The 27,985-nt window shown below is 45.4% G+C and overlaps 1 protein-coding gene across 1 annotated transcript in view; it reads right to left on the bottom strand.

Moving 5' to 3' along the window:
* The window catches only part of lgr6 (leucine-rich repeat containing G protein-coupled receptor 6), a 38,886-nt gene extending 17,085 nt beyond the window's left edge, over window positions 1-21,801 (bottom strand). The window contains exons 1-3 of the mRNA XM_030056395.1: window positions 21,148-21,801; window positions 6,843-6,914; window positions 533-604 (exon numbers count right to left, since the gene is read on the bottom strand). Of these exons, the coding sequence (XP_029912255.1) occupies window positions 533-604; window positions 6,843-6,914; window positions 21,148-21,368 (365 nt within the window). The 5' untranslated portion in view covers window positions 21,369-21,801. The remainder of the gene's footprint in view (window positions 1-532; window positions 605-6,842; window positions 6,915-21,147) is intronic.
* Between the last annotated feature and the right edge of the window lie 6,184 nt (window positions 21,802-27,985).

The following is a 27,985-nucleotide window of genomic DNA, read 5'->3' as shown; positions in this document are numbered from 1 at the left end:
TCTTACACCCACGAGAAATATGCCCTCAACTTTTTTCGAGATTTAGCACTTCACGGTGGTGCTACCTGTTGGTGGCCGTGGGTCATAAAGCTATGAACACTATGTGAAATGGGGTGTTAAGGAAATGGCTTTCAATGGCTCTTTAAGGGAAATTTTTGTCACTTGTTGTAATCTCGGTGGGTGGTGTCGGTGCCTGTGGGAGGTGTGGGTCCCTGCCTTACACCTGTGCGCGTGTGTGCATGTGTGTGCACACGCCTGTGTATGTGTGAGTGTGTGTGTATGTGTGTGTGTGTGTGTGCATGCATGTGCTCACAGCTGAAATAGGGCCTGCTTGGAAATGAAGGAACTGCGAGTAGGGAAGGTCTCCCCCAGCCCATAAACTTTAACGGCGGTTAATGATGCATGGCCTGTGTGTTTTATTCAAGGCAGGCGCACAGCTCACATCCCCCCATAAGGCTGGAGTGGAACAACCCACCAGGGATGAGGACTACACCATTAGAGCAGGATAGGGAGGGAGGAGGAGGTTACTTACAGAACTTTGAGGTTGTGGAGACCCTGGAGAGCGTGGCCTGACATATACCTCAGCTGATTCCCTGAGATTCGCCTGAGACAGAAAGACAAAGACAGAGAGAGCATAAAGAGGAGAACAAAAGGAATGAAATACAAGCATGAAGACAAAAATTCATAAGTCTCATAAGAGAAGTTTGTCTCTTGCTTTACTCTAAGATCCTGGAGTGAGCTCCTACATGACTTCATCCTTGGGTTCCTGCTTCAGGGTTACTGTTGGGGCAGTATGCAAATAACAATATTCTATTCCCTTCAGTGTGGTTGCTATTGGCCCAAAGCACACCCTGAAACTCTACCCAACCCAGAGAGCTCCGCTGAGTGAGTAAAGAGTGAATTGAATCAGACTTAGATTGGGTCAACAAGTGCGGTGCGATGTGAAAGCATGTTTGTCCGTGTGCATGCATGCTGGGTTTTTTTTTTTTGTGTGTGTGTTTATTGTAAGGTTGTATGTACGTGTGCGCGTAGCGGTGCGGCAGATGCGTGTGCTATTTTCCCTGTCCTTGAGGTAAATTGGGCCAGTTCATGGGGCCTCGAGGACAGCGAGGGAAAGAAACCACACACAAGCAATCCAATCAGTTTGTTTATCAAACACAGCACCTAATGGTCATTTGTGAGTGTGTATAAGACGTCCAAATAAATAACACTCAGTCCAGCAGAGTAACTCTCAAGGTCACAAGCTGGAAGCACACTTTAAACACAGATTTGGTCTTCACAGCTCAAGACCACCCACTTCTATTAAACACACACACACACACACAAATGAACACACACAGTCGACAGCTCCCCATTCACATCATCATATAGAACTGTGCTATACAGGTGACATTCGCCTGGCGTTTCGGCACCACGCTAAGCAGCCTGCCTTTCACTGTGCTATTACATCAGTGCCAGGATATTGTTATGGAGGGCCGTCTGCTCTGCCAGCCCACTATCACACAGATGGTAATGGACAAGAGCTGCCAGCGGCTCCCTCTGACATCTGATACTCATGTCAACATGTCTCACTCTTATTACCGTGCGGTGGCAAACCGTTCAACCCCATCTACGCCTGCCAAATCTCACACTCAGCCTAGTTTATAACTCTCCTAGAGCTCATATCTATCAGCACAAACACAAACACAAACCCACACTTGTGCCTACACATGCACACACACACACACACACACACACACACAAATATGGAATACAAACTGGATTGATACTCATCCAAGCCATTGTGTGGCCATTTAGTCATGCTTCTCAAACCGCAGTCAAAATTCAGTCAAACAGACTTCGACTGCACCACATAATGTCTCAATGTGGAACTCACAGAGATGGAAGATACAGATGATTCAGGGCTGATCTGTACTGACTGCAGCACACATTCCAGTGCTCTTTTTATCCCAAAATTAAGCATGCAGGCACGAAAGTTCAGTTTGCGGTTAGATCTGAGAATAATATAACCGTTTTAAAAAATGCCTTATTCTCACTCCTAAATAGACCTGTATACTGCCTATTTGTTGCCCCTCAGAGGGTGATATATCTGCTCCTGCAAAGCGATTTCAGTTTCCGCTATTGCACAAGCTAGTCACTTGAGACCAGCTCAAAAGCTACTTTTCCAGAGGTAACGGTTTCAATAGGCCTTGCTGAGATCCTGACACCAGTAAAATAGATCTAAGCCTCTTTCTGCAAAGGCCCTTAAGTGCCTTCCTTTGGTTTCTATTCAAATGCAATGATTAGTTACAGACCTATTGGACGGAAAAAAGATATAGGTAGCACCAAAGAAAAATAAATACCTTTTCTACAGAGGGAAAAAGAGGGCCAATAATTTAGAGTTTTAGAAAACAAACACTGTAGTTAAGGCCATGGTATGATGTGCATGTCCTACTGCCAACCAGCCTTTCTCTATTAGCTGCACCATTAGAGCCAAAACAGCATTAGAGTGGAATCATGCATTTGCCGACTTCATTTGTCAAAGGGATAATTATGTCGAAAGTGAAGATGGATATTGAAAAAGGAAAGAAATGTTCAGACATCCTTGATAGACATCAACAGAACACCAGCAGTTGCCACTGACCAAATCTTTCCATGATATCAGCGTGTGTGAGTATTTATGTGTGTATACGTGTGTAAATGAGTGTACATATGAGTGAATGTTCCGCACTTAGCCTCCTAGTCGTTCCACATCAATCTCATTCTAATGAAAGGCGCCTTGCTCTTGTCAAGCCGTGGTTCCAGCTATTTTTTCTTTTAATTTGATTTGGGGATGGTAAATTTTGCTTTGCCCTTGAATGGTGAAGATAAAAATTCCAGCTCAACATAATTCAACTTTATTGTGGTTATTCATAGATAAAATAACAGAGAGAGGTTTAGACAGTTTCAGCGTCTTGGGGAGCAGTGAGAGGCACAGAATTGATAACAAGGTGAGGCCGCCTTGCCATCAAGGATGATCAATGGGGGCTTTACTGAGGCATGCCAACGGTTGATTACCCCATGTATCACCATGTCCCATTGCCTCAAACTAATAAACAAAAAGCTAGAATAAGGACCTGAAGTAGCACTTTGCGGGATAAAATCTCAGGTAGTGATAGAGAAGCATAGTGGCAGGAGGGCCAGGATGGCTGATACGTGTTGATGATGAAAGAAGAAGCAGAGGAGCAACAGGGCCTTATCGGAGGGAGGCTAGATGCATGCCTGTGTGTGTACATGTGCGCTTGTGTTTGTGACCTTTCTCACCCTTGGGCCATCAATAGAAATATTACCCCTCCCTCCCCTCAGAGGTCCCACCTGAAGGTCAACCACTTAACCTGGCGTTAACCTCTGAAATTACTGGGGCAATATATAGACATGGACAAATCTGTGTGGTGCTCACGGGTGGGTGGGTGGATGTGTGTGTGTGTGTGTGTGTGTGTCTGTGAGATAGAGAGGCACACAAAAACTGATGCTGGCAACACAAAAAGGAAAACATGTATCTCATTTTAATTGACCTAGAAAGTCCCAGCTGTGTGGTGCACCTGGAATATCAAGACAGCCAATACTGTAACCTGCTAACCCTCACCTACGTCATAGTCCTGGCCTATCGGCAGACAATCTTATCAGTGAGAGGAAGAGCAGCAGGGCAGTGCTGGCCTCCACTCACCACTTCTCTCCTCTTGCAGCTGCTTTTATGTGTCCGACAGTCAGAGAGCACCTGATAGCTGTCCTATAATACTGGAGAAGCTTGGGCTGGATATTCCAGAGATGGTGAGATCAGATTTATCAGCATGTCAGTTTGTGTTATATCTCGAACTGATATCAGCACCTTATTGCATACACCTTATTCCATGCACCTTTACATAAGCTGGAAACAATGTGCACCAGAGGAGGTTAGGCCAACACTGATAGGAACTTTCAAAAGATCCAGAAAGATCGTCTTGCATTTCAGACCACTTTGAATGCTTGAGAATTTGACTCTGTATTAAAGAGATGAGTGATTACGGATAATGATAAGACAGGTTCCAGGTTGAGCAAGAGAGGCTCAACCCAAGCGACTGATTATGAGGGCAATCAAAGGAAAAAAGCAGATTGAAATGTGAGCTCCGGAGGCACGAAGACGTGGACTTTGATACGGATAATGGGCAGACTGCACTGTCGCCTTGTAAAGTGTTTCTCAGGAAGGGCTTTTAGGGGGACAATTTGACCTAAACCACCCCCTGGTAGTTCCAAGTTGCAATTAGATCAGGAATAAATGGAACATCTTTGATATTGGAGCAGAGCATTTGAAGGCAGTCTTTGATATGTCGGGGAGATGAGTAACTAGTCTTGGAGTCTCTACCTGATTCTGGGCATTGCTGCCCTCTCATTAATCCATAGACATACCGTCTACCCCTCATTCACTGCTATTCATGCTGACTCTGACAGACAGTTGCGTGTTGGCTTGTGTGTTTGTATTTAGAGGGCACTCACCGATCAAAGCGGTAAATGAAGACTTAATGAGAGGGATCTGAGATCAATAGAATAAAATATAGAGAGAGGCAGAGTTAGAAAGAGAAAGGGCTGGAGGGAGGGGTGAAGAACACTTACATCTTATTATCAATATTAATGCCGCCATGTATCAAAGGGAAGTTTAGCCTGGCGAGATTTGGTACCTGCTTTGTGAATTAATTTAATCACCTCAATTTGAAGTTCAAAGGGATTAACTGTTTGTGCTCTGATACTATAAGGGTAAGAGCTAAATGAAGAGATGAGAGGGGGGATGATGGTGTACAATTTACGATTACGAGAAATGCTTCTTAGAGCTAGTACTTTCTGTGTGTGGTTCATACAAGTTTAGCTCTGTGCCCCCACCCCAAACAGAAACCCCTCAAGTGAAAGCTGGAGTACTTGCTATAAGCAGATCCTAATGTGGTTTGTGTGAATGTGAAGAAGGATGAAAAAAAAAAAAAAAAATAGAGAAGTCATCAAAGGCAGCGACTACAGTTTTTAATAGCCTGCAGAAAAACGGGAGATGGGGGGCAGTAGGAATGAATTGGAAGTGAGAGAGGGAGGGCAGGGAGTGAGGTAGAGCCAAACATCAAACACTTTATCACTCCACCAGTCACAACATGTCTGGCCCTTGCTTCTTCCTACCCTACCTACTACTGCTGTAGACCCACATCAGTCCTCTCTCTTTCAAGCTAACCATGTTTGTGTTGAGAGCCTTGGTTTATTTCTCTAAGCTTTATAAGTTGTAATCGCACTGCGTTTACCATAGCCCCATCATTCTGAACCTTATAGATAGGGGTGCAGATCCGCAGTGCACGTCTTCCTGCCTTGGAAGATCATCATCGTCTCAGCCAGTCTCCAGAAACGATCAACAGGCTATAAAAATTTGGCTTTATGGCAGGAACATCCTCCTTGGAAGAGAAACAAAGCAACAGAACCTGTCCATAAAGCGTCAGGACATGAGAGCGATACACAAAGAGCAAGATCAGTGGGGTTGTAAAACACTGGGCGCTCAGTCAGACTGGGGAAAACAGTCTCTGGACGATCACTAAAAACAACAGGGTGAGCCTCTTCCAAGTCACCCCCTCCCCAAAATACAGGCAAATGTCAGCATCACTCCTCAGCATCTGGATGCAGTGGTACTGGTTGGCATCAAACCATCAGCGATTTCTGTCCTCACTCATTTGAATAAGAATTGAAAGGATCAATAGGCCAAGGAACTCAAACCAAATTCTCCAACCTAATTCTCCAACCTCAAGGTGTCACATATCATCAGTTAGCCTCAAGCTACCCCTGTTGATCTGAGTAACAGCACCACTGTGACCAAAAGGTCAGGCCTAGTTTGACTGTGACCCAAAGTCAACTGTACTGTTATCCAGCTAGCTTTTTACTTTCATCATCATTAGCTCATGCTTCACAGGCTGCAGCTGCAAGCATTAGCAAAGAAAACAACAGACTGTTCAAATACCCAGCGCAGAATCACTCACACACACATACGCACACACACAGCTCATGGCCGACTGGCTGCAGGCTTAAGTAGTAAAAAAAAAAAAAAAAAATCAGGTGCAAGCTGACATACAAGCATACACCTGCACGTGTAACTACGCATGCACACACACTCATGCAGACGTGCACCTACACACACACACACACACACACCCTCAGGGCACATCTGTGGGCTGCCCTTCTCCACCCCGGACTAAGATTGATTCTGCTGAGTGGTCACATCAGAGATCTGCCAGGTCAACCATAGTCTTCAATGGCTAACTGATGTATTACAAGTATATCCACTGAGCTACAAGGCAAAAAGCTCTGAGAAAGTGTTGTGATTTTGGTGAAGCATCTGTGCTTTGGAGAGCATCAGCATGACCATCATTGCTAAAAACAAGAGAAATATAAATCTTTGCTTTCTTCATTTTCCTGTCCAGTCCTGTCCTCAAGTTCTCCTATAGTGTGTGTTTGTCTTGGCTAAGGCACGTGTCTGCGTGTGTGTTGCTCCTGCTGAGCTGTCCAGTTGAAACAAAGTCCAGGGAGGCAGGAGAGCAGCGGCTTGGATGCTGAGCACAGAGCCTGCTCTCGACACACATTGAAGACCCTCTCTCGGTGAATATCAGGTTCCCTTCGCCTCCCTCTTTTTTGTAGCCATCTGAGGATCTGCTGGTGTATTGCTGCAGGCAGTTTCTTGGTAGGTGATACCAGAGGCAGGCCAGAGTCATCAATCCCCATCACTGAGGTCCACACAAATCAATGGCTTGTGTATCTTCTGCCTCTTGTCATTGATGAGTAGCACGATGTTCGTTAATTGAATATGAATTGAAAGATTCGGTACTCACAATTCTGATAGCAGGTGCAGTCTGTGGAAAGCCCTGGGCTGGATCTCGCTTATGTTGTTCATGCTCAGATCCCTAAAGAGAGAGCAGGGAGAGGAGACACATCAATATCCAACTGTCAATCACTGTACTTTAACCGTTTCTTTGAAGGCCATTTGGGCAAGAAAAATTACAAGTGATTAGAACGCATTTTTCACAGACAATCAATCATGAAAGTGAGGGAGAGGAGGGGTGGATGAGAAGCAGAGAGATGTTAAGATGGCTAGGTATAGAGGTTGGAGGCAAGGGAGGAGAGGAGCAGTGGAGGGGAGAGGGGAGAAGGAGACGTAGAATAGAATTTTCCCCAATGAATCATTGTTGGGCAGCTGTAATTTCCTCCTCGTCCCAGTGATTCTTTCTCTTTTCCAGATGTGTCTCTCTACCTTCTCTCAGATCTGACCCTCAATCTCCCTCCCTATCTCCCTCTCTCTCTCTCTCCCTCCCGCTCTCTTCTTTTTCCCTTCTCTCAGGTCTCTCAGGAGACCACCTCCTTCCCCCTTTGTTCAGGGCTATAACATAGACACACTCCATTTCTCTCTGCCTCTCTGACACACACTGACGTGAGAGGGTGTGTGTGGGGGGGTGAGTGTTGACGCAGCTGGGTTGCGGTCAAAGAGAGAGAGGTGCAGGATGCTCGGACACACATGCATGCATACACACACACACATATCCTACTAACATTTGGGATAATGCAAGGAGAACTTATGTGTCAACCTCTGGTAGAAAACATATATAACCTCTTGACCCCAGTCATGTAAGGTCATCTCTTTGATAAACACAATGAAAGCAAGGAGGTGTTACATCACCCCCTCTTTGCTTTCACAACCCTTAGGGTCTAGCACGAGTCTTCCAAAGTAAGGTTTTTGCGTGTGTGTGCATGTGTGTGTGTGTGTGTGTGCGTGCATGTCTGTGTGTGTATGACACTAACCATTGCTCATAAAGCCAGACCACCGGGCTAGTGAGTGTAAACTGTGCTCTCAGAAGCCCTTCTCAGTTGGGAGTTTTGACACACTGGCTGTTTGTTTGTCGAGTCAGCCAGGCTGAGGGGGGGCTGGATGGATCTATCCGCAGACCAAGTTCTGTGCTCGGCTTTTGGTGGATGTGGAAAAAAACATTACATGGCAACACTGTGATTCACAAACTGGGACATTAGAGGAGCTTGTCATATTTACCAGTTGTGACAGGGCAAATCCAGCGCACCAGCAGTTTGGTAACGTTCTGACAAGTATGCAAAGACACTCAACACCAGGCTTTGGGCTATGTCCAACTATCCATACTTAGTGTAGAGAAATCCACTCCCACTGTCAGAGCTGTCAGTTGGTGTGAAGGGGATGTGTTCCCACCGTGTGAAGGGCTTTGTAGCATTGACCATGTTAGGCACGTTTGGCGTGAGTTTTGGGAAAGCTGACCACTGGCCAGTTGGTTAGGTAGACTTTTCTCAGGCTAAGTCCATCTCAAATGTTTTTCTTTTCAAAGTATAATAATGTGTTACTTTTTTAATCCCAGTTGGGGAGATCTGTCTGTGCCGGGCCCCCCTCCAGGAAGGTCAGAGCACAGAGCAGTACCATTGGAGCTGGTAAGGATTCAGTGTCTTGTTCAAGGACATATGAAGAGGGCGGATAATTGGGGTATTCCTGTTGACTGATGATCTCACAAACCATTAGGCTCCCATGGAGCCCAAATGATGTTTTTATTAATGTGTGTCTTGCAGTGAAAACATAAATTCTAAGCTGTGTGTTTGTTCCTTATTTTTATTGACATTTCCCGTTCGGCTCCATGGAATGATACATGAACCATACATACAAGCAGGCCAAGGACAATTTGATCAAGTGCAGAAGTAGATAAAAGTGACAACAAAGCTGTCGTGGGAATGACACAGCCAGTAGGAGCAGGACACCAGTCAAAATGATGGACTTGATGATTTCATGTATGACAGAGAGCACACATCTAATTAGGTCTGGGGCCTCTAAACACACCCACACATAAATTCTTTTGAGTGTCGCGGTGTACCAATATTCTGCTGACGAAAATATTTACTGGATATTTGGAGGGATCATTAAAGCACAGAAACTCACACACAGGCACACGCACATGCCAGCTTCTCAGGATGAGTCTGTCAGATGGAGACAACTCTCCACCATTATCTGGTCCTGATTAAAGAAGCCATAAACAAACGTGTGAAGTCCATAACAGCGGCCTCACTCAAACAGAATAAACATGCAGCGATGGAGAGAGAAAGTGTTTAAAAATAAAGACACACAGTGGTGAGTCATGGGGAAAGGTTGAATGCAGCTCAGCTCGGCTGTGCTCTCCAACGAGCTCGTTGGGAAGCCGGAGAGAGAGAGAGACATTTCTGCTCTGCAGGCCAAGGCCTCCGCTGACAACCTGACGTATCGTTGGACAGCGCTGCGCTATGGCTTGTTTTTAAAATCAAATAACAGCTGTGGCTTTTTTAAACCATGATAATTATGATTGATGACTACCACATGTGCATTGTGTCGGCTGGCGCAATGACGTGCAGATATTTTCAGCACAAATAAACGGCCACAAAAAATGAGAGCGAGAGCGCTCAAAGATTTTGCAGGCTCTGCAGTGTATAGGGGTTTCACAATTAGAATCGCGGTTTCTGCGTCCCTGTTTTATGGGCATTTCTGGTATCTGTGTGCGTGCATTGAAGTATCTGTATTTTCGCCTGTCATTATCTGAGCGTGTGCGTTTGTGTTTGTGTGTGCGTGTGTGCATGTGTGTGTGTGCGTGTGGCGCAATATTTGTTCCATTTATAGGTGGCTGCGGTGTATGTGGTAAAATGTCTGTCCCTCATTTTCACACTCCTATTGTTTTCCAGTGAGGCTGCGGATGTGGTGGGTACAGTCCCCGACTACACTTTCACCACATCATACACGGGAACTGTGAGATGCTGACAGACTATGGAAACGGACTGCTGTGTGTTTGTGCGTGTGTGTGTGAGTGTGAGAGAGACAGAGAGAGAGAGAGAGAGAGAGAGCAAGAATGCGAGTTATCATGGGTGCTTTTCTGTATGTTTCACGTGATCAAACACAGGTAAATGTGTGCCCACGAGGGTCTGCACACAAGTCCATCATAAACCGCTCGATCACTGCAGATTGACTTAGAGCATCTTACGGAGAGAGGCAGGAGATCCATTCTGCGCTATCTTGGCCATCGTGGCGTCATGTGAACAGCCTGATATAGCCCTCAGGACATCACATCTCTCAACCAGCAGAGGCACACAGGCCATCTCCTCCCCTCAGATCTCTGTCTGCTGCTGAATGACGAACTAAAGACTCCACAGCGGAATTGGGACCATAAGGGAGCAGGAGGACGCAGACACGGAGACCCATGTTCATCCCTCAACAAACACACTCACAGGGCTGCCTCTTAATTGCTCTGTTTTTATCCGATTCCTCCCTCCTGCGCTCTCTCTCCTTCTCCCTCCCTCCCTCCCTTTGAATCTCTGCAGAGTGACTGACAAAAAAAAAAAAAAACCCCGGTGATCTTTCTTCCTTCCCCCCAGAGAGGAATTAGATTTTCATGTGTGTGCTTGTCGTTTCATGTGTTTACGCACAGTAGCGTGTGTGAAATCAGGGAGGCAATATTGCAGCAATAAGGAAGAAAAAGAAAAAAAAAAAAGAAAAATGGACATTTTTCCGTTCTCATTCCCTCCAGTGTTCCATGATATGCACATGCACAATATGCTCTGATAGATCGCTTAGTCTTTCCATTCCTCAAGTGTGTGTGTGTGTGTATGTGTGTATGTATAAGAGAGAGAGACAGTTGGCATGCAAGAAAAGGTGAAGCACTTGATATTTGACTACTTTATGTTGTGATTGATATGGTAACCATGGCAAGGAGCATGTGTTAAGTGGTGAATAGAGGCATGTAGAGCAGAGGTACATTTCCCTTCATCAGCTCTGGCCCTTTCTCTACCTTCTCTGTTTCAAATTTCAACTGGAGCGTGGAGTTACACAGTCCGGTAGTTACAATAATGTGATTCATCATATTTCCTCTCCGCCGTCAACAGAACTACTGAAGTATGTTATCAGTCCTGTGATCAAAGGCAGCGTGTGTGTGTGTGTGTGTGTGTGTGTGTGTGTGTGAGCGGGTGTGAATGTGCCCCTAGCCCCATTGTAGCCGATTTCAAACTAGGAGACTTTTGACAAGGCCTGGTGATTTAGCACAGCAAAACAACTGGCCACATCACATGAATAACACCCCTGTTTATGTTTGGAGGCACACACACAACCACACACATCGCACTCATACACACTCTCCCAACCTCCGGGTGGCTTTTTGTGCGGCGGACCACCCTGGTGTGTGAATATACCCCTAGACTCGGGACAGATGCGATCAGCAGTCAGGTGTCTGCTCCGAGCATCGACGCTGGAACCGAACTGAAATGTGTCAGTCAGACCGAGTGAGACAGCAGCGATGCCTTGATGCGTCTCACCGCGGTGGAAATATATTCGGTTTCAAAGTAAACATATGCACTGTGTAATGGAACATTTTCTGCCGCTTGCTCAGGCATAAAATTGCACGCAAGCACATACCAATAGAGACACACACTCACACGCGCATGCAACCACCAACAAATAAACACAAACAAACTCACTGTGTTGCCCTTGAAGGGTGCACTTTCACGACTCCCCAGAACCCTCTCGTCTCACATGCACTCGCAAAATGCATGTGTGCAAGAACTCTACCCTGAGGTTATCTTCCTTCTGACCTCCTCCATTCTCTCTCTTCATTCTTGCCCCTGTCAATCCCTTTCTCCATCGCTCAGGTGGGGACTCTTGCCGAACAGAGCAAACCAAACAGCCGATAATGGCGGTAAGCTCCGGGCCTTTGAAGGTAGCTTATTGGTGTAGAACATTAGAGTAATAGATCTTTAGTGGAAATCAACAGGCAGCAGAGCCGTGCCTGGAGGGTGAGAGAAGTGCATCAGCAGTGCTTGAGCCACACCTTGGCTGTCTCTTACAGTGACTATGACAGTAATGTCTTCAGTCGGATTCAGCCAGTCTGATCCTCTCCGCTTAGCTCTTTGAAACAGTTAAGGCCACGATGAAAGAGGATCTTTTTTTTCCACACAATGCAACCGGCAGTCAATGCTTGGGCGCCGCCTTAAAGAGGGCCTAAATGGTTGTGTGTGTGTGTGTGTGTGTGTGTGTGTGTGTGTGAGTGAGTGTGTGTCTGAGGGTGAGGTCTAAGTGTGTTTGCTTTTTCTCCTGCATCTGAATAGACTGGCTGCTTGGGCATTCAGTTTCTCTCAGTCACACATGAGCGTGCACACACGCGCGCCCACAAACACACACACACACACACACACACACACACACAATGAGTCAGGAAGGACGGTACAATGCTCTCCTCCCTTCCTCCTGCCTCTAAAGATGTGTGTGTGTTTTTTCTCCTCTCCCTCTCTCCCAGACTTCCTGGGAGGGGTACACTGCCCTTTGTGTCCGAAGGCGCTCTCTCTTTATCTTTCCCTCTCTTATTCTCTCTTTCTCTCATTTACAGAGCACAAAGAGTGAGGGAGAGGGCGAGGAGAAGTCTTTCACCTGGGCAGGGAGAGCCACGGGGAAGACTTGGCTACAAAAGGGCGGAGGACCAGAGAGGCGGAGGGGAGGGAGGAGGAGAAAAGACTAGATAGCAAGAAAGAAAAGAGAGATGCGTCTGTGTTTTTGTGTTCCCATGTTTTGTGCTCTTTCCCTCTCTCTGTGGTTGAGGGGAGAATGACAGGCGGATGTCTGGGTGGGGAGAGCGCCTGTTTAGTCTGAGGCCATGTCATGGGAAACATATTCATGCCCTCTGGGACTCATTCATACCCTGGTACACACACACACACACACACACACACACATATATACACACACATGAACACACACTCTATGTCCGCTCCTTGTCCTCCCACACACACCCTGTCATGAGACAGAGGGGAGGGGGGTGAAAGGTCAAGCACTTCAGTAATGGAACAGGAAGTATTGGAACAGTCGGAGCTACACAACATACAACTGCCTCCAACATGTGGACAGGACTGACAGGCAGCTGTTGTGGGCAGGACACAGTTTTTGGAAGGCAGAGGGGGGACTCTTAATCACATAGCTTTGCCCATAGGCCTCCTCTCTTGTTTTGGCCTGTATAGTTTGTCCGGTGCTCATATATGTTGTAGGCATGACGTGTTCTACTTGTGTCTTGCAGAAACCGTGTTTGCTCTTCTTCTGTACATTGAAATTGAAGCTAACATTTTCCCCCCACATGAAGGACATTTTTCATCAGGCTGTGACCAAGCAAAATCCATTAAAATGTATTGTATTGATGTCGAAAGGATACATGAAAATCAGTTGCAAAATTACTCAGCTTTTCCACCAGTCTTGAAAAGGTGTCTCTGCAGAGGTGAGACGTTTTTGCAAGGCACCAAAGTGAGGCTGATTCTCAACGGTGAATCTAATGGTAAATGAAACCCGATGAGTATTAGTGTCAGGCTCTATTATGACTTCATTTGGTTGAATGGCAGAAACAGGAGGACACTGGATCCAGTTATAAGATTGTTCAAATCCACTCCTGGCTCATTCCTTCTTTACTGTCCCACTCGCTGATCTATGATCAGCTCATCTCCCCCATATATTTAATATTGCTTATGGATAACATCTAGAACTGAACTTAGATCAGCACTCAATGAAACCTTACCCCATACCAGTGAGGACATGTGGCTGCTGTTGGTTTAAAGAGATTTAGCTTGGCCTCCTGCCATTCATGTAAAAAGTCCAGATTTCCTCTTTCGCTCCTTCTCAGACATGTAATAGAGACATGAGTAAGTCTGACTGCAGTTGCAGAGGCTCTACAGTGGCAGAATTCCCCCCCAACCTCTCTGAATGCCTGCAGATGGAAAACACACCTGTGGAGTCCAGTCTCACCAGTTTGACCTTATACCATCATACTGTGCTTAATTGCTGCTTTTGCGCTCAAATCAGCCACCCTAATCCTGAAAGAGGTTCTGTTTAACTTATGTAAATGTTTTTTTTAAAAAAAAAAAAAAAAAAAAAAAACACTGACCTACTTTTTGCAATATTAAGCTGCATTAAGTCACGCACCAACATCAGTCGCGTTCGTGAATGTTGACGATTTCATTCACTCCAATGTGCTCAAAGCCCCAAAGCCCAAAAACAACCTTTCAAGCAGAACACAAAGACGGTTGAAGCACAGACAGAAAGCTGCAGGTTTCTGTTTCTCAAATTTGCATCAACCTTGTTTTTACTTCGCTGCTGTAGGGTCTATTTTCTCAGCAGAGTAAAACTCTTATCCTCTTATCCTATTCTCCTTTTCCTCCTCTCCTTCTTCTTTCTTCTTTTTCTACTGGTAGATGACTGCATTGCCTGTGTATCCCCTTTTATATTCAAAATAGGTCTATTGGATTGGATAAATGTTCAAAAACAAACTTGTGACTTCTCTTTTAATAACTTTTTAAAATATGTTTCAACTTTCTTCATGTTTTACTCTGAAGTCTGTTTTTGAGCCTGGGTTTGCAAACCACACTGAAGTGAATGGGAAAAAGGCTGAAACTGAAACCATCAACATTAAAAATGAAACCACAGGTACCACTGATTTGGGTGAGTAACCTTCTATGTCTTTCTATTACAAAAAAATAATATGCGGAGACCAATTTTTTAACAAACGTCCACATGCCTTTAACAAAGCCATTCAGAGCCCACCTCCATTCTTGTCTCCTGTCTTGTTTCCTGCAGCATTGTATCTTGGCTAAGCATATGTGGTTTGAGGTGTTTGTTTATGCATGTGTGTGACATTTAAGTGTGTCTGTAATTGCTCCTTTGTTCCCATTAGCCAACTTCTGTCCCAGTGGCCCATTCTCTAGACCTAATCCCTGCTCTCATAGCTGTATTAGCGCTGCTCTGTGGGATGCTTTGATGCTGCACAGGGGGGGATTGGGTAAGGCATTAACCATCATTAAATCAGTATGTGCATGTGCGTGCGTGCATGCTTGGATAGGACATGGTTGGATGTGAGTATACATGGGGGTCCTGTGTGTACATATGTGCATGTGCATGTGTGTGTCTGTGTGTTCATGGGAGAGGGCATTAAGCATCATTAGCTCTTGCTAGTCATCACCTGCACACTGCCAGTCCCACGTGAGCCACTTTAGTCAGCAGGCCTGGCCAGCGATCACACAGATTGGCAGACAGACAGACCCATGTTGAGGTACCCTAGGCACTTAGAGAGCTATGTCCTACACACCCTGCTATCAGCACTCATGTAAACAGTCTCCTCCATGCGTTATCTGGCCATAGCTATACAGTACATACTGACATAAATGGCAGCTCGCAAAGTCACGGTTCGTGGGTGTAAGTGTGTGTAGGCACTCACGTTTGCTTGCACACACACACACTAGGACAGTTAGGGACATTTGGCTCAGACTGGCCCATGATAGGACAATGCCTTCTCTGTAATGCTTTGGAGAGAGGGCTGGTGCACTTGCACGGATGCATGCACACACACACACACACACGCACGTATATGGACGCACACACAAACATTCCCATGGATTCCCAGGGTTTGTAAGGGGCTGAATAGGAATCTGGGCCATGCATGCATTCTGCATTCCCTCAGTGAGACAGAGCCCTTCACCCCTCATCGTCACAGGGTGCACATTCCAAGCCCCCGTGTCACACATGCATCACACTGGTATCACACGCAACATACAGACGCACACATTCACCCAGTGAGCACAGATCCAACTCCATATGAGCACCATGCACACTCTTGCTTCATTTATTCATTGATGACACGTAGGCTACTTGCATGCGAGTGCGAGCATACACCCACGGCGTGCACACACTCGCAGCGTGCACGCACACACCCTTACCTCCCCAAGCTCTCCACCATCCTAGCCCCCTCTGAGATCTTGGGTTGTGATTGCTTTTTGCTCTTTTCTAAGGGACAGGATATGGAGCGGTAGAGCACACTATGGCCTCTGTGTCTCCTCTGCCTCTGGCCCCCACAGGGAATAGCCATTGTTTCCATTGTTGTCCTCTACCTGCCTACCTGCCGTCTGTCCCCGAGCGACGTTTAAAAGCCTCCCAGGTCGCTCTCAGGAAACCGCAAACTGCTGCAGTATGCAAAACTAACTTCCTATCCCTTCTCTCCAACACCCCTCTAGCAAAAATGTCATTTTTGAAGCAGGCGGATGTGGATTTTTCTTCTACTGTTAACTGTGCCGCCTTCAAGGAAGCTTGGAGTGAGTTGGGGAATTGATATTTTGAGGCAAACACTTGATGTTTTTCAGAAGGAAGGAAAAAGCTTAAAGTAAATGCCTCTTTAAACTGATTTTTAAAGTGGTATAGATTAAGGCATATGTCACAATTTTTTTTTCACTCTCTCTCTGTATAATTAGAGGTACGGAACTCTCTTCCCCAACTCGGCTTGGGGCCAAAGCACCACACACACACACACACACACACACACACACACACACACACACACACACACACACACACACACACACCTTGAAAACATTTACAACATTTGCCTTTGATATGCACCCCTCTCGTTTTTCTCTTCACTGCCCTGAGCTATGCATTCATTTGGGTTGTCTAAGAAGCACATCGCATATCAATGATCGTACATTTACACTCAGTGCTGCATGACTAGTTTCAACACCTGCTTCAAAGACACACACACACACACACACACACACACATGCACACTCGTGCACATGCACACAAAACCCACTGACTAAATGAATCCTTTTTCTGCTAAGTGAAGGAGGCCAGAGGAAAAAGGTGAGGAAAGGAGAATAGGTGGGTGAGGAGGGAGAAGACAGATGGGGCAACAGAGATAGATAAAAAGAGAGCGAGAGAAAGAGAGAGGAGTGCAGTTAGGGCGGGGGGCTACCAGAGACGTCTGGAGCCAGGACATTGATGCTGGGGCTGATAGCTGGTGTATAGAGGACCCTCCACTGACAATACACACACACACACACACACACAATATTCTTTTTTCTGACTCCACAATTCTCATATTCTTATTCATTTTAGTGCACGCCCCTCGCTCCCTGTCTGTCGCAGACATGATGTTTACAGTGTGACTCCGGTCACTCATGATAGGAATCATTCCATCAACATAATGGCTAAATGACACGCACACGACTGTTACAGTCACCGCCACCGCACAGAGGCAGGATGTTATGTGCATGTGTGTATGTATATGTGTGTGTATCCATGCTTAACCAGAGACTCCAAAATCCAATCCAGCACATCTTTTTTCCCCTGTTTCTCCATTTTCTAATCCTCAACTCTCTGCTTTTCAATCTTTCACCCCTTCCTCCATCCTCTCTCTCTCTCTCTCTCTCTCTCTCTCTCTCTCTCTCTCTCTCTCTCTCTCTCTCTCTCCATTTTTCCTTATAGTCTTGCCTTGACTCCACTGGCTAGACAAAATTCCCTCAGCAGTCTGGGTGGTCTTCACACACACACACACACTCGCACACTCGCACTCACACACTCCTTGGTTTTCCTCTATCTGGTAATGCACTAGCTGTGGTTTCCTGGCCACGGCCAAAACACCGTTAGAAGTTCGCCACACTCACCGCTACCACAAAGCATCACCTAATCACCGCTCAACTGCAGCACCAGACACACATGCAAATCGATACACACACACTCTCGTTCTCTCTCTCTCTCTCTCTCTCTCCCTCTAGTACACACACTCAAGACTGCTGACGGAAGGGTGTGATATGTAAACATAAGCAACTGACAAAACAGAAGATGTATGTGCATCACACCCTTAACATTCCAGTCAAATCATAAACATATATGTAAGCATTTTCAACATAAATAAATACAGAAATTTGCTATAAATAGATAAGAGTCCACGGGAGGAAAAGGTGGGGGGGAGGGAGGGGGGGAGGGTCTAATTCACATTGGTCACAGACAAGCTGATCATGGTGTGTAGTGGAGCCTCTTACAACAAGTCAGTTTCCTTGCCTTTTAGGTGCTTACTGTACACGGTGTTCTCAAGCTGCACACACATGCACACATACCCACACACGTACACTAGCACTGACACCCCTGGGCACTGTCTTTCCTCTCTAATCTGATATCAAAGAGAAGGTCTTTCAAAGCCTCTCGTATGACAGCTCATTTCATGCGTTGCCCGCGGAGACGATTATTGTCATAAATCTCTGCCCACTTTGCTGCGAGTTGCTCAGAGCATCTTTGTAAGCCCACTCTCAACACGGTAAAATTCCTTTTGCAGCGTCAACCTGCATTCTTTTTAACCCTACTACAGGACTTTTCTCTCTCTCTCTCTCTCTCTCTCTCTCTCTCTCTCTCTCTCTCTCTCTCTCTCTCTCTCTGCTGATTAAGATCGCTAGGTCTCTTTTTAATCTAATGCAGCTGGGTCCAAGTACACAAATAAACAGTAGAAAAACAGAGTGAATCATGCAGCGCTGTTGCCTGGATTGCCCTTTCGGTCGCCGTAGCGAGAGCGCATACAGTTGTGCTCCCTTTGAAGAGCTCTCCGATGACACGGGTGAATGATGTCATCTACTTTCACAGTGTTGTGTGGATGTGGTCTGTAATATGGACTGTTCCCAACCAAATCCCTGTGACCTCCTCTGCCTACAGTGTGTGCTGTGAGGCTAATCCAGCCTCCCCGGCGCAGCGGGACGTGCTGGACAGGAGTCTGGCTCACACAGATCCTGGTGGGGATTGGACCGGCTCTGCACTGCTGTAACATTTTATACTAGGGGACAAAATGAGAAAGTGTAGCCTGCTGGGTTCTGGCTGGATGCGCTACATTCATTCGGTGTATGTGTGTGTGTGTGGGCGAGGTTAGAGACGGGGGTCATTTTGTATGTGTTTGATTATGAGTTTTTCATTGGGGCCAGAAAGATGTATGTAATATTCGTGTGTGGCACTGTGATTTGTTGTAGCTCTGCATCGGTTGTCCTACATTTCATTCCCCCTCTTCTCTGTCTGTCTCTGTAGTAGGTGTGTGAGTGTGTGTGTGTGTGTGGGTGGGTGTGTGCGGTTGGTCGCTGAGTTTATTTATCCTATTCTAAATCAGCCCTCAAACTCACTAATTGGTCCAGTTCCACTGTTAGGTAACGAGGGGAAATGAACAATTACTCCTGTGTTTGTAGAGAATGATGTCTGCATGTGTAAGTGTGTGTGTGTGTGTGTGTGTGTGTGTGTGTGTGTGTGTGTGTGTGTGTGTGTGTGTGTGTGTGTGTGTGTGTGTGTGTGTGTGTGTGTGTGTGCATGCGTGAGTGTGTGTGTGCGTGCGTGCATGCGTGTTTGTGTGTGTGTGTGTGTGCATTCCGGCAGTCAAGAGCATTTTCATTGAGGGAGTCTCAGGTCATCATTCCTTTTAGTTTAGAGGAGAACCAAGAGACTCAATGTTTTCTGTCTCTGTCTCTCTATAATTCTCTCTCTCTCCCTCTCTCTCTCTCTCTCTCTCACACACACACATGCACACACATGCACACACACAGAGACAGGCACACAAGGACTGATAGTTCCTTGGAACTCTGAGATGTGTGTGAATTTGTGTGTGTGTGTGTGTGTGTGTGTGTGTGTGTGTGTGTGTGTGTGTGTGTGTGTGTGCATGTGTGTGTTGGCTTAGCATATCTCATTGTTCTCCTATTGTTTGGCGGACCCCCTGATGTTCTTATAGGTACAGTAGAGCGATTCCTGGAGTCAGAGGCCATTTTTCATCACCATAAACTCTACATGTGTTTTAGCTTTCATCTGAAATGAACACAGTGAAACCTGGCCCCCGCAGGCTCCCATGGCAACAGAGGCAGAGGTACGAGTCAGGCAGGAATCATCATTCAAGGCCGTGCAGAGTTGTGTTTTATGTGTCTCTCTTAGAGCCATTTGCTGTATAAACTGTTGATCTTTTCTCACTCCCTCTGAGTTCTCTCCTTGCGCTCTTGTAATACTTGTGGAGCCCCTAGTGAGCAACTGCTCTATCACACTCTGTTTCCTGGATTCGACTTCTATCACTTCAATATCAGTTATCACAAAGTGTCTCTAATCTTTCCTCAGAGGCCCGCACAGTAAAGCAATTTGAGATATCTGGCTTTAAGCCACAGCAGGGCGGTGTAAAGAGACTACTTAGACCTTCTGTCTCTGCCCCAGTGTAAACCAAAAGCTCCTGACTTTGACCTTAAAAAAAGCCTCCCTCCTGGGTTGAGTTTAATACTGACAGCTAATTATAATGTGAGATATGGAGGAAGCAAAATCTGTTAATGAAAATGTTACTGATAATTATGTTTATTCAGCTGTCATGTACTTTAGCCCAAATAGACTTTCAAGACACGCTGCTCAAGAATCACACAAGACATTTTTTCCAGGCTTTACAAATAAAGTCTAAAACAAGTCATTTCCATGGCATAATAAAAAATACAATAAAACTTAAGTTGAATATTATTTCCAGTTTCTCCCATATCACATGCCAAAGAAATTCTGATAATGTTGTTACGCTAACAAGCTTTCAGTGTGATACAGACGTTTGCCTACCAAAACTCTTAACAAAATCCTCATAAAAGCTCCAGCACACGCACACACACACACACACACACACACACACACACACAGATACATGCACACATACATGAGCTCATACACACACACCTAACACACACACCACACACGCTGGGACTCCAGTTGGCGCTTGGAAACCTGACACTGAAAGAAGTGGTCCAGTAATATTACTATAGTGGTCAACACACACAATCTCTCACACACATGTTCCCACTTGGCCCTGTCCATTTTTATCTAAATGTGGGGTTATGCCACTGTGGCCTGGTCACATATCCAACTGTTACCCGGTGATTCAACTGTTTCAATTCCAAGTCAAACAAAAAAAAAAATGCCGCAAATTAAATAGCATAAATTTAGATCAGTGTTTTCATCCAGAATTGCTTTTTTTTGTCTTTTTTTCCAGTGACAACTTGATGAGCAAGTAAAGACTTAAACACAGTTGGGAATAATTTTGCTGGTGAGTTTTCATATTTTTTATTAATGACACGGGGTGATGTAAGAAATGATGAATGAGAGGGGAAGTGAAGAGTGTGGGAGAGATTAAGTGGAGATTAAGTAGAAAGGCGCAAACGATCAGAGAGGGATGAAGGGTCAGAGGTAAAAACAAAAGTCAGGTTAAGCTGCGAGGAAAGGAGGGGGGGGAGTGAAAGGTTAAAGCAAGAGATTGCACACATCACAGTGCACGTGTTACTTACAGGTACGTGGTGAGCGGGCTGAGGTTAGCGGGCACAGACGATAGTCCTAACTCCGAGCAGTCCACCATGACAAAGATGCCGTCTTCCTCGCACTGGCACGGAGACGGGCAGAGCGGCGACCTGGGCTCCTGTCTGTCCTGGCCCCGTCCATAGCCCCAGATCCCAGAGGCCGACCCCCATGCATCTCCAGCCACGCAGAGGAGCAGGATCACAGGTAGCATGTCTGGCTGTCCACCTGTCTGCGTTTGAGGGTAATTCGGATGTATTCCCTTGTGCGCTGTCTTCCCTGCTGGCTGGTGTTGTGACTGGCAGCTGTGGCAAACTGAGAAGCTTACACTTACCTCTCTGTCTTAAATAGTCTCCTGCTGCTTCTGTTGCCCCTTTCTGGATATTTCTGCAGCTCAGGTCTCCCAGATTGTAAATCTACTGCTAGCCCTAATGTTAGGGTCCCTGTCACAAATTCTCCTGCTGCATCTCTGACTGCTTACTCTCTCTCTCTCTCTCTATCTTCTACAGTTTCCCCCTCTCTCTCCCTCTGTTCCTCTTTCCCTCTGTTTCTCCCTGTGTATTCCTCAGTTGGATCCCAGGGGTGAACTTTGTTCCTCGCTGCTTCTCTTCCCTCTCTCCTGTCTTCTCTCTCTCTCTCTCTCTCACTCACTCTCTCTCTCCCTCTCTCTCTCTCTCTCTCTCTCTCCTTACCTATTGTAGAAGGAGCGCATGAGTTGTGAATGAGCCACCCTCATTGGCCTGCAATTTAGGGATGGGCCGGAGCATCTCCGGAAAGTGGGAGGGGCCCACAACGCTCAAACTCTCTTCTCTCCCTCTCCCTCTCTCTCCTTTTAATCTCTCCTTTTAATCACCACCTCTCTCTTCCATTCCCTCTCTTTTTCTCAGCCCAGTCTCTTGATGTGAAGAGAATGGGGTGTTTAGCTTGAGGAGCAGAGTGTGTGTGTGTGCGTGTGTGTGTGTGTGTGTCAGGGTGGGGGGCAGCTGTACAGTATGATGGTGTGAGACCAGCTCTCTCCTAGTAGGACCTTATGAATGGAGCTGAGAGAGAATGAGAGACAGTGTTTATGACTGAGAGGGGGGAGGCGTGCAGAGCTCTGGAGAATAAGAGAGAAGGGGGCAGAGTGTGTTTGGCTGTGTGAGAGAGATGCAGCGGGTCGGAGTGTGTGACTGGGAGTGACTGTTTGGAGGAAATTGGAATTCTGACACTTCAGCACCCCTCAGTCCCAAGAAAGAGCAGAATCCAGTGTCTCGTAAGTCACACCTTCTCAGGTTTCTGCTGCTGGAGTGGTCGCTCTTAGACACACACACACACACACACACTGAGACACACAAAATAACAGATTATGAGTGACCAGCACAAAGAGCGCGCATATCCATTTCACATCCACATACTGCCGTCTACAGAGAGTAGAGTGTGGATTTGTCAAGAAGTGTCAGCTGCCTCGGGCAAATATTCGCAGTGTATCTGTACTCACTCGCCCTTTTGCCACAGAATCCTATTACACTAAAGTCAACTTCTTTTCCTCTCGCCGAAGCATAACACCCTAATTCTCTCTTACATAGGCTTGGTGCTGAACATCAAAACATCTCTCAGGTGGTTTGGTTTGTCATTTCCTGACAACAGGGGTGAAAATAGTACTGGAAATTGCTACTCAAGTAGAAGTGTTTTTATGTCGCTTAAATAAAAGTGCAAAAGCGGCTCATTTGATTTGTACTCTGAGTGAAAGTTTAAAAGAGTTACTTTTTAGCCATAATAGTTTTGCTTGAAGAGATCTTTTCAATGCAGTTCTAAAAGTACTACAGCACAGTTCAAACTAGATTCTTTTAACTAGAAAGTTGGAAATTACAAAACAAATGCACCAATAAAGTAAAGCCGGATTACTGTTCTTATCTCGGCTCCACAGTTTGTTGTAGCAAAATACAATGCTCTGGCAAGAATGTACTGAAGTATAATCAATGACTTAAAAAAAAAAAAAAAAAAATACTCAAAAAAGTACAAAAAGTATACAAAAAGCTACTCAGTTACAGTAACATGAGTAAATGTAAACAGTTTCTTCCAGCCATGCCTGACACACTCTAGAAGGACGAGTGCCAGATATGGAGAGAATGACAAGGGTGGCCATAATTTGAGACTCCGACAGGATGCATACAACCAGGTTTATGTGCTATACACCTGTAAGTCTGGGCTGTTGTGATAAATATGTAATTTGAATAGTCAGCTATTTTACTGTATATGTATTTTAATTATAAGCATAATTCTAGTGGCACAAAACACAAAATAAATAAATAAATAATGTAAAAAGGTGATTTTTTTTTGTTGTATTTTTGAGTAAAGCTGATGAGTAAAAACAATATCCCCCGTCTTACATGACTATGATTTTCTTTGTTCAAGCTAAATCCATTTATCAGTAAAACTGTACTGTTGTTGGTTGTCGATCAAACACAGCAAGAGGAAAATTGTGAAATCTTGCGCGAGAGACCGACTCACTGAGGCTCCAGAAAACAGCACAGATGGATGAACATTATACCTTTGAGAATGATAAATTTAGGGAAAATGAGGCATGGGGTTACCAAATCGAACTCTGCATAGCATATTGCTGTTGCAATGTGAAAACTGCATGAGTCCAGTTTTTTTTTTTTTTTTTTTTTTTTTTTTTTTTTCAATTTTCATTTTTTACCTCAATCAGATGATTATGTGGTCCTCCAAAGGTTGAGAAATTTCCACAACCCTTTGGGCTTTTCAAACCTCCCTGGATACACTGAAAAATGCATGGCTGCCAATGTGAAAACAGGGCTGCTGATCTGCGTTTCCAAAAGATATGGGGTTTTCACCTTACAACGGCATGCGCATGTTACATGCACATCCAAATGCACGCTAAAAGCCAGGTGTATGGACATTTATACACATGCAACATGCATTTTCAGGGCCGGGAAAAAGCAATAATGGTCAAGTGTTGCATATAATCTGGAGCTAGAGCAGGTGAACCACAGAACAGCACAGTTAAATGCATTTGCACCCAGTTTTAGTATTTGAAGCACTCCCCCTTTCTCTTTCTGTGTGTGTGTGTGTGTGTGTGTGTGTGTGTGTGTCTGCGCGCGCGCGTGTGTGTCTCTTTCTCCATCATTCTCTGTAGGCTGAATCGTTTCTCATTAATTAATTAACATTCCTACGCCACTGTGTTTTCTGAGGGGTCTTTGTTATGGCCCCACAAAAAGTCTTTCAGAGCCGTTTTTCACATAGCAACTCTCTCTCTCTCTCTCTCTCTCTCTCTCTCTCTCTCTCTCTCTCTCTCTCTCTGTTCTCTTTTCTTCCTTTTTTCAGTGGAATGTCTGTTGTTGCTCCCTCTGTCTATTGTCATTTTGCAAATGTTGCGTGAGATGAATTGTTATCAAGTCTTGTTTTGTGGGAGTGTGTGTGTGTGTGCGTGTGTGTGTGTGTATGTGTGGGTGTGTGTGTGTGTGTGTGTGAGCCGAAGCTCTATACAACTCAGCCTCTGCCTCAGATGCACGCAGACTGGCAGGTACACAGACATAGTGACGCTCACAGGAGCCTCACATGATCCTCCACTTCACCCAAATGTGGCGCGCACACACACATAACAACACACTTCCCACGCATAGACACATACACATATACATACACAAAAACACGCACACAGAGTATCATACACCTGCAAACTGCTCCACTCCCTGGGCTTTCCACTCCTCCCCTCCTTGGGCGCAGAGCTCTGTCATCTTTTTAAATGCTCTTTAATTGTCTGGCCCCGGGGAGCCCTAAAACACACATACTGTAAAAACCTGGCATGTCTGGTCGCCTACCTCTCTCCAGGTCTTTTCTCACTCTCGCTCTTTCTGCCTCACGCCCTTTCTGACACTTATTAGCCTTCTGTTACAAATATACACACAAACACACAGGAGCTCACCAGGATCAGAGAAGTATTTGCTCAGTTTGCACCTGTCGGTATTCAAACCCAGTGGCTTTCAGAGGGGGTTTGGGAACAGCCAGGGGTCTATGAGGGGCTGCCAGGGGGCCTCAGAAAATTTGGAAATATTTTAATTTCACTAAAAATCTAATTCAGTTGAAAATTATTACAAACCCAGTAAACCCTCTTAAAAAACAAATTAAAACTAAACTGAAATTGAAAACAAGAAATATGCAAAAAAAAAAAAAGAAAAATGCAAAACTATAATAACCCTGACACACAGCCTCCACACACAAACTGCTCTCCAAATACATCAGTAGGATCTCTAGAACTGAACCTCGGTTTGTCTTGGGTTTCAGGGACGCTCAACACACCAGTTCCAGGGCCAATCAACTCAAGAACATGTCCGACTGACTCAGCGAGCCCAAAAACCCTGGGAGCCAACTTTGGGATCACGGGACAGGGGCAGCACACACACAAACTCCGCAAAGTATATTAGGAGGATCTCCAAAATCAAACCTCATAGCGACAAAGAACCAAAGCTCGTCTAGGGGTTCTAGGGGATGCTGAACACACCAGTCTTGGTCCCGTCCCGTGTCCTTACAATCCTCTGTTCCTGAGATATGGGCTCTTGTTACTGGCCCACAGGCCCGTTCTGACTATTTCCCATGCTCCAACTGACTCGGGACTGTGCTCAATCAACTCCACACCCCTTAAAACCACTGGAAACCAACTTTGGGTTCCAGTGGCCCAAAGGTAAAGGGATTGAATGGTGGGACAAACAAACACATGTCTGTCAGGACAGGACGAAGAGAAAAGTATGAGTCATTATTTTAACATTATGTTTTAATCCAGAAGTGGGTGATGAGTCCAGCAAAAAGGGCCAAAAAACAACCCCACACCACTGCATTTAAAAAAAAAAATTAAACACTCAACACATGCTTGTCCACACTACAACAGCAGCAGTGACTTGTAGGCCTAATCACATGGCCTAACAGTTTTCATGGGTCTTTTCTAATCTTGATTAACTCAGTGGGACACCTGGCAACCTTTGTTTTCCACAGTCCTGTTCAGGTCTGGCTTGTACTCGGCTGTGACCACTTGAAGCAACTCTTTCACATGTGTGTCCGTATGAACAGAGCGATGTTTTGACTTCACTTGTTTCAGCGTAGAAAAAACTGATTCACAGACGTAAGTTGATCCAAACATTGACATTAGCTTGATTGCAGCCTGTTTGACATTGGGATATCTGTCTGTGGGCACAATTTTCCAAAACTCTGTGGTTCCTTCTCTCAAAACACATTTAAGTCTGTCATCCACAGAGAGTTCAATCATCTCCAACGGAGACGCTGCTTCATCTGCCACTTAAAGGAGCTTTCAGACAATCAGCGTTGAAATGGTTGATGAAGAGTCGATGATGCTGAAACACCTACATTTCTTCATCAGGGTCAGCAGTGACCCTGACAAAGGCCACAAGCTGAAATGTGTTGGTCTACCAGTACAGTGGCTCTTTTAGCTACAAGTGTTGCTGCAGCTGCAAAACGAGCCGCAGTGTAATCAAACAGGGCATCTATGCACGCCAAATTACAACCACCAAAAGTGCTTGTTTTTCCACTGACAGGCTGACGTTGCTATTATAAATGTCATTGCATTGTCATTGCAGCCTGTTTGCAGCTATTGGCAGAAGTGTTCCAGCTCAATACTGGACCAATTCTACAATTTTTTGTCCGTATCAGTCATTTGGACCTTAAAAGGTAGAAAAATACGGCCCAAGTTGAAAAATACCAGAACTGTCTTTCAAAATGTGTCAGTGAAGTCTGGCATGTAAAGCATAATGCTTTCCTGTTTTGTTCCACAAACAAATCCAATTCCTCCCATTCAAGTAAAAAAGTCTTTCCCTTCAGGTCATATCAGGGTTTCTAGAGTAACAATCATTTCAAGTGGGAATCTGCAGCTTGATGAAAGTCAACTTGGGGCACCAAAACAAAAGGTTTGAATGCACAAACACATATACATATCATCAGTTTTGGCAACATATGACAAGAAAGTAGAATAACTCTTTCATATGCAGCCACTCTTTCCAAAACGTGTCCAGCTCTGATCAGATTTATCATTCCAGTTATCATTACAAAAACTCCAACAGCTGATCTCAGTTTCTTCAAATCGATGAGAGGGACCTAACTGAGTACAGTGTTATGCTGGAATGAAAACCTGCAGACTCTTCTGTGATACAGGATTTGACACTTCTGACTTAGAGGGGCATGTTTGCATGTATGTTCACTGATACATGCTCTTTCCATGAACTGGTTGCTTTAAAGCACCTACTCATTTAGGCCTCACAGCTTCAGGGCCTGGATTCCTACAACAGAGTCAGCCGAAGGGTTGAATGAAGAGCCCTGACTTAGAGAAAAACACACATGCTTGTACACAAATGTGCATGTATTTGTACATGAATACCAGAAGCCTAGATGGATTCAGATTGTCTTACTCTCTTTCTCTTTCTTTCTCTCTCTCTCCCTTAAACGCACACACACACACACACACACACACACAAACATTATCAAACAGTGTAGATCAAAGTTGCCGCGCCTCACTCTCTCCTCCCCCATCCTCCCTCTCTCTCCCGTGTGCTCTCTGGGCTGTAAACACTATCCAAGCAACGGCAGCCTTGAAGACACAAAGACAAGCAGCTACCTGACACCTGACACTAACTTGAGAGCACTCACCATGGACTACCTGGGAATAGGGCACGCACACACACACACACACACACACACACACACACACACACACAAGGCTACCTGAGCTCCTTGCAGCAAGAAGAGTCCATTCAGACAGAGAACAGAGAAAGCAGCCGCACAGTCTCCTACTCCCCCAGCTCTCACCCCCCCCCACCACCACCACCA

This window comes from Myripristis murdjan, chromosome 7, assembly GCF_902150065.1.
Source record: "Myripristis murdjan chromosome 7, fMyrMur1.1, whole genome shotgun sequence".
NCBI lineage: Eukaryota > Metazoa > Chordata > Actinopteri > Holocentriformes > Holocentridae > Myripristis > Myripristis murdjan.
Note: the sequence above shows the minus strand (reverse complement) of the source record. Positions and strands in the feature narration are given on the sequence as shown.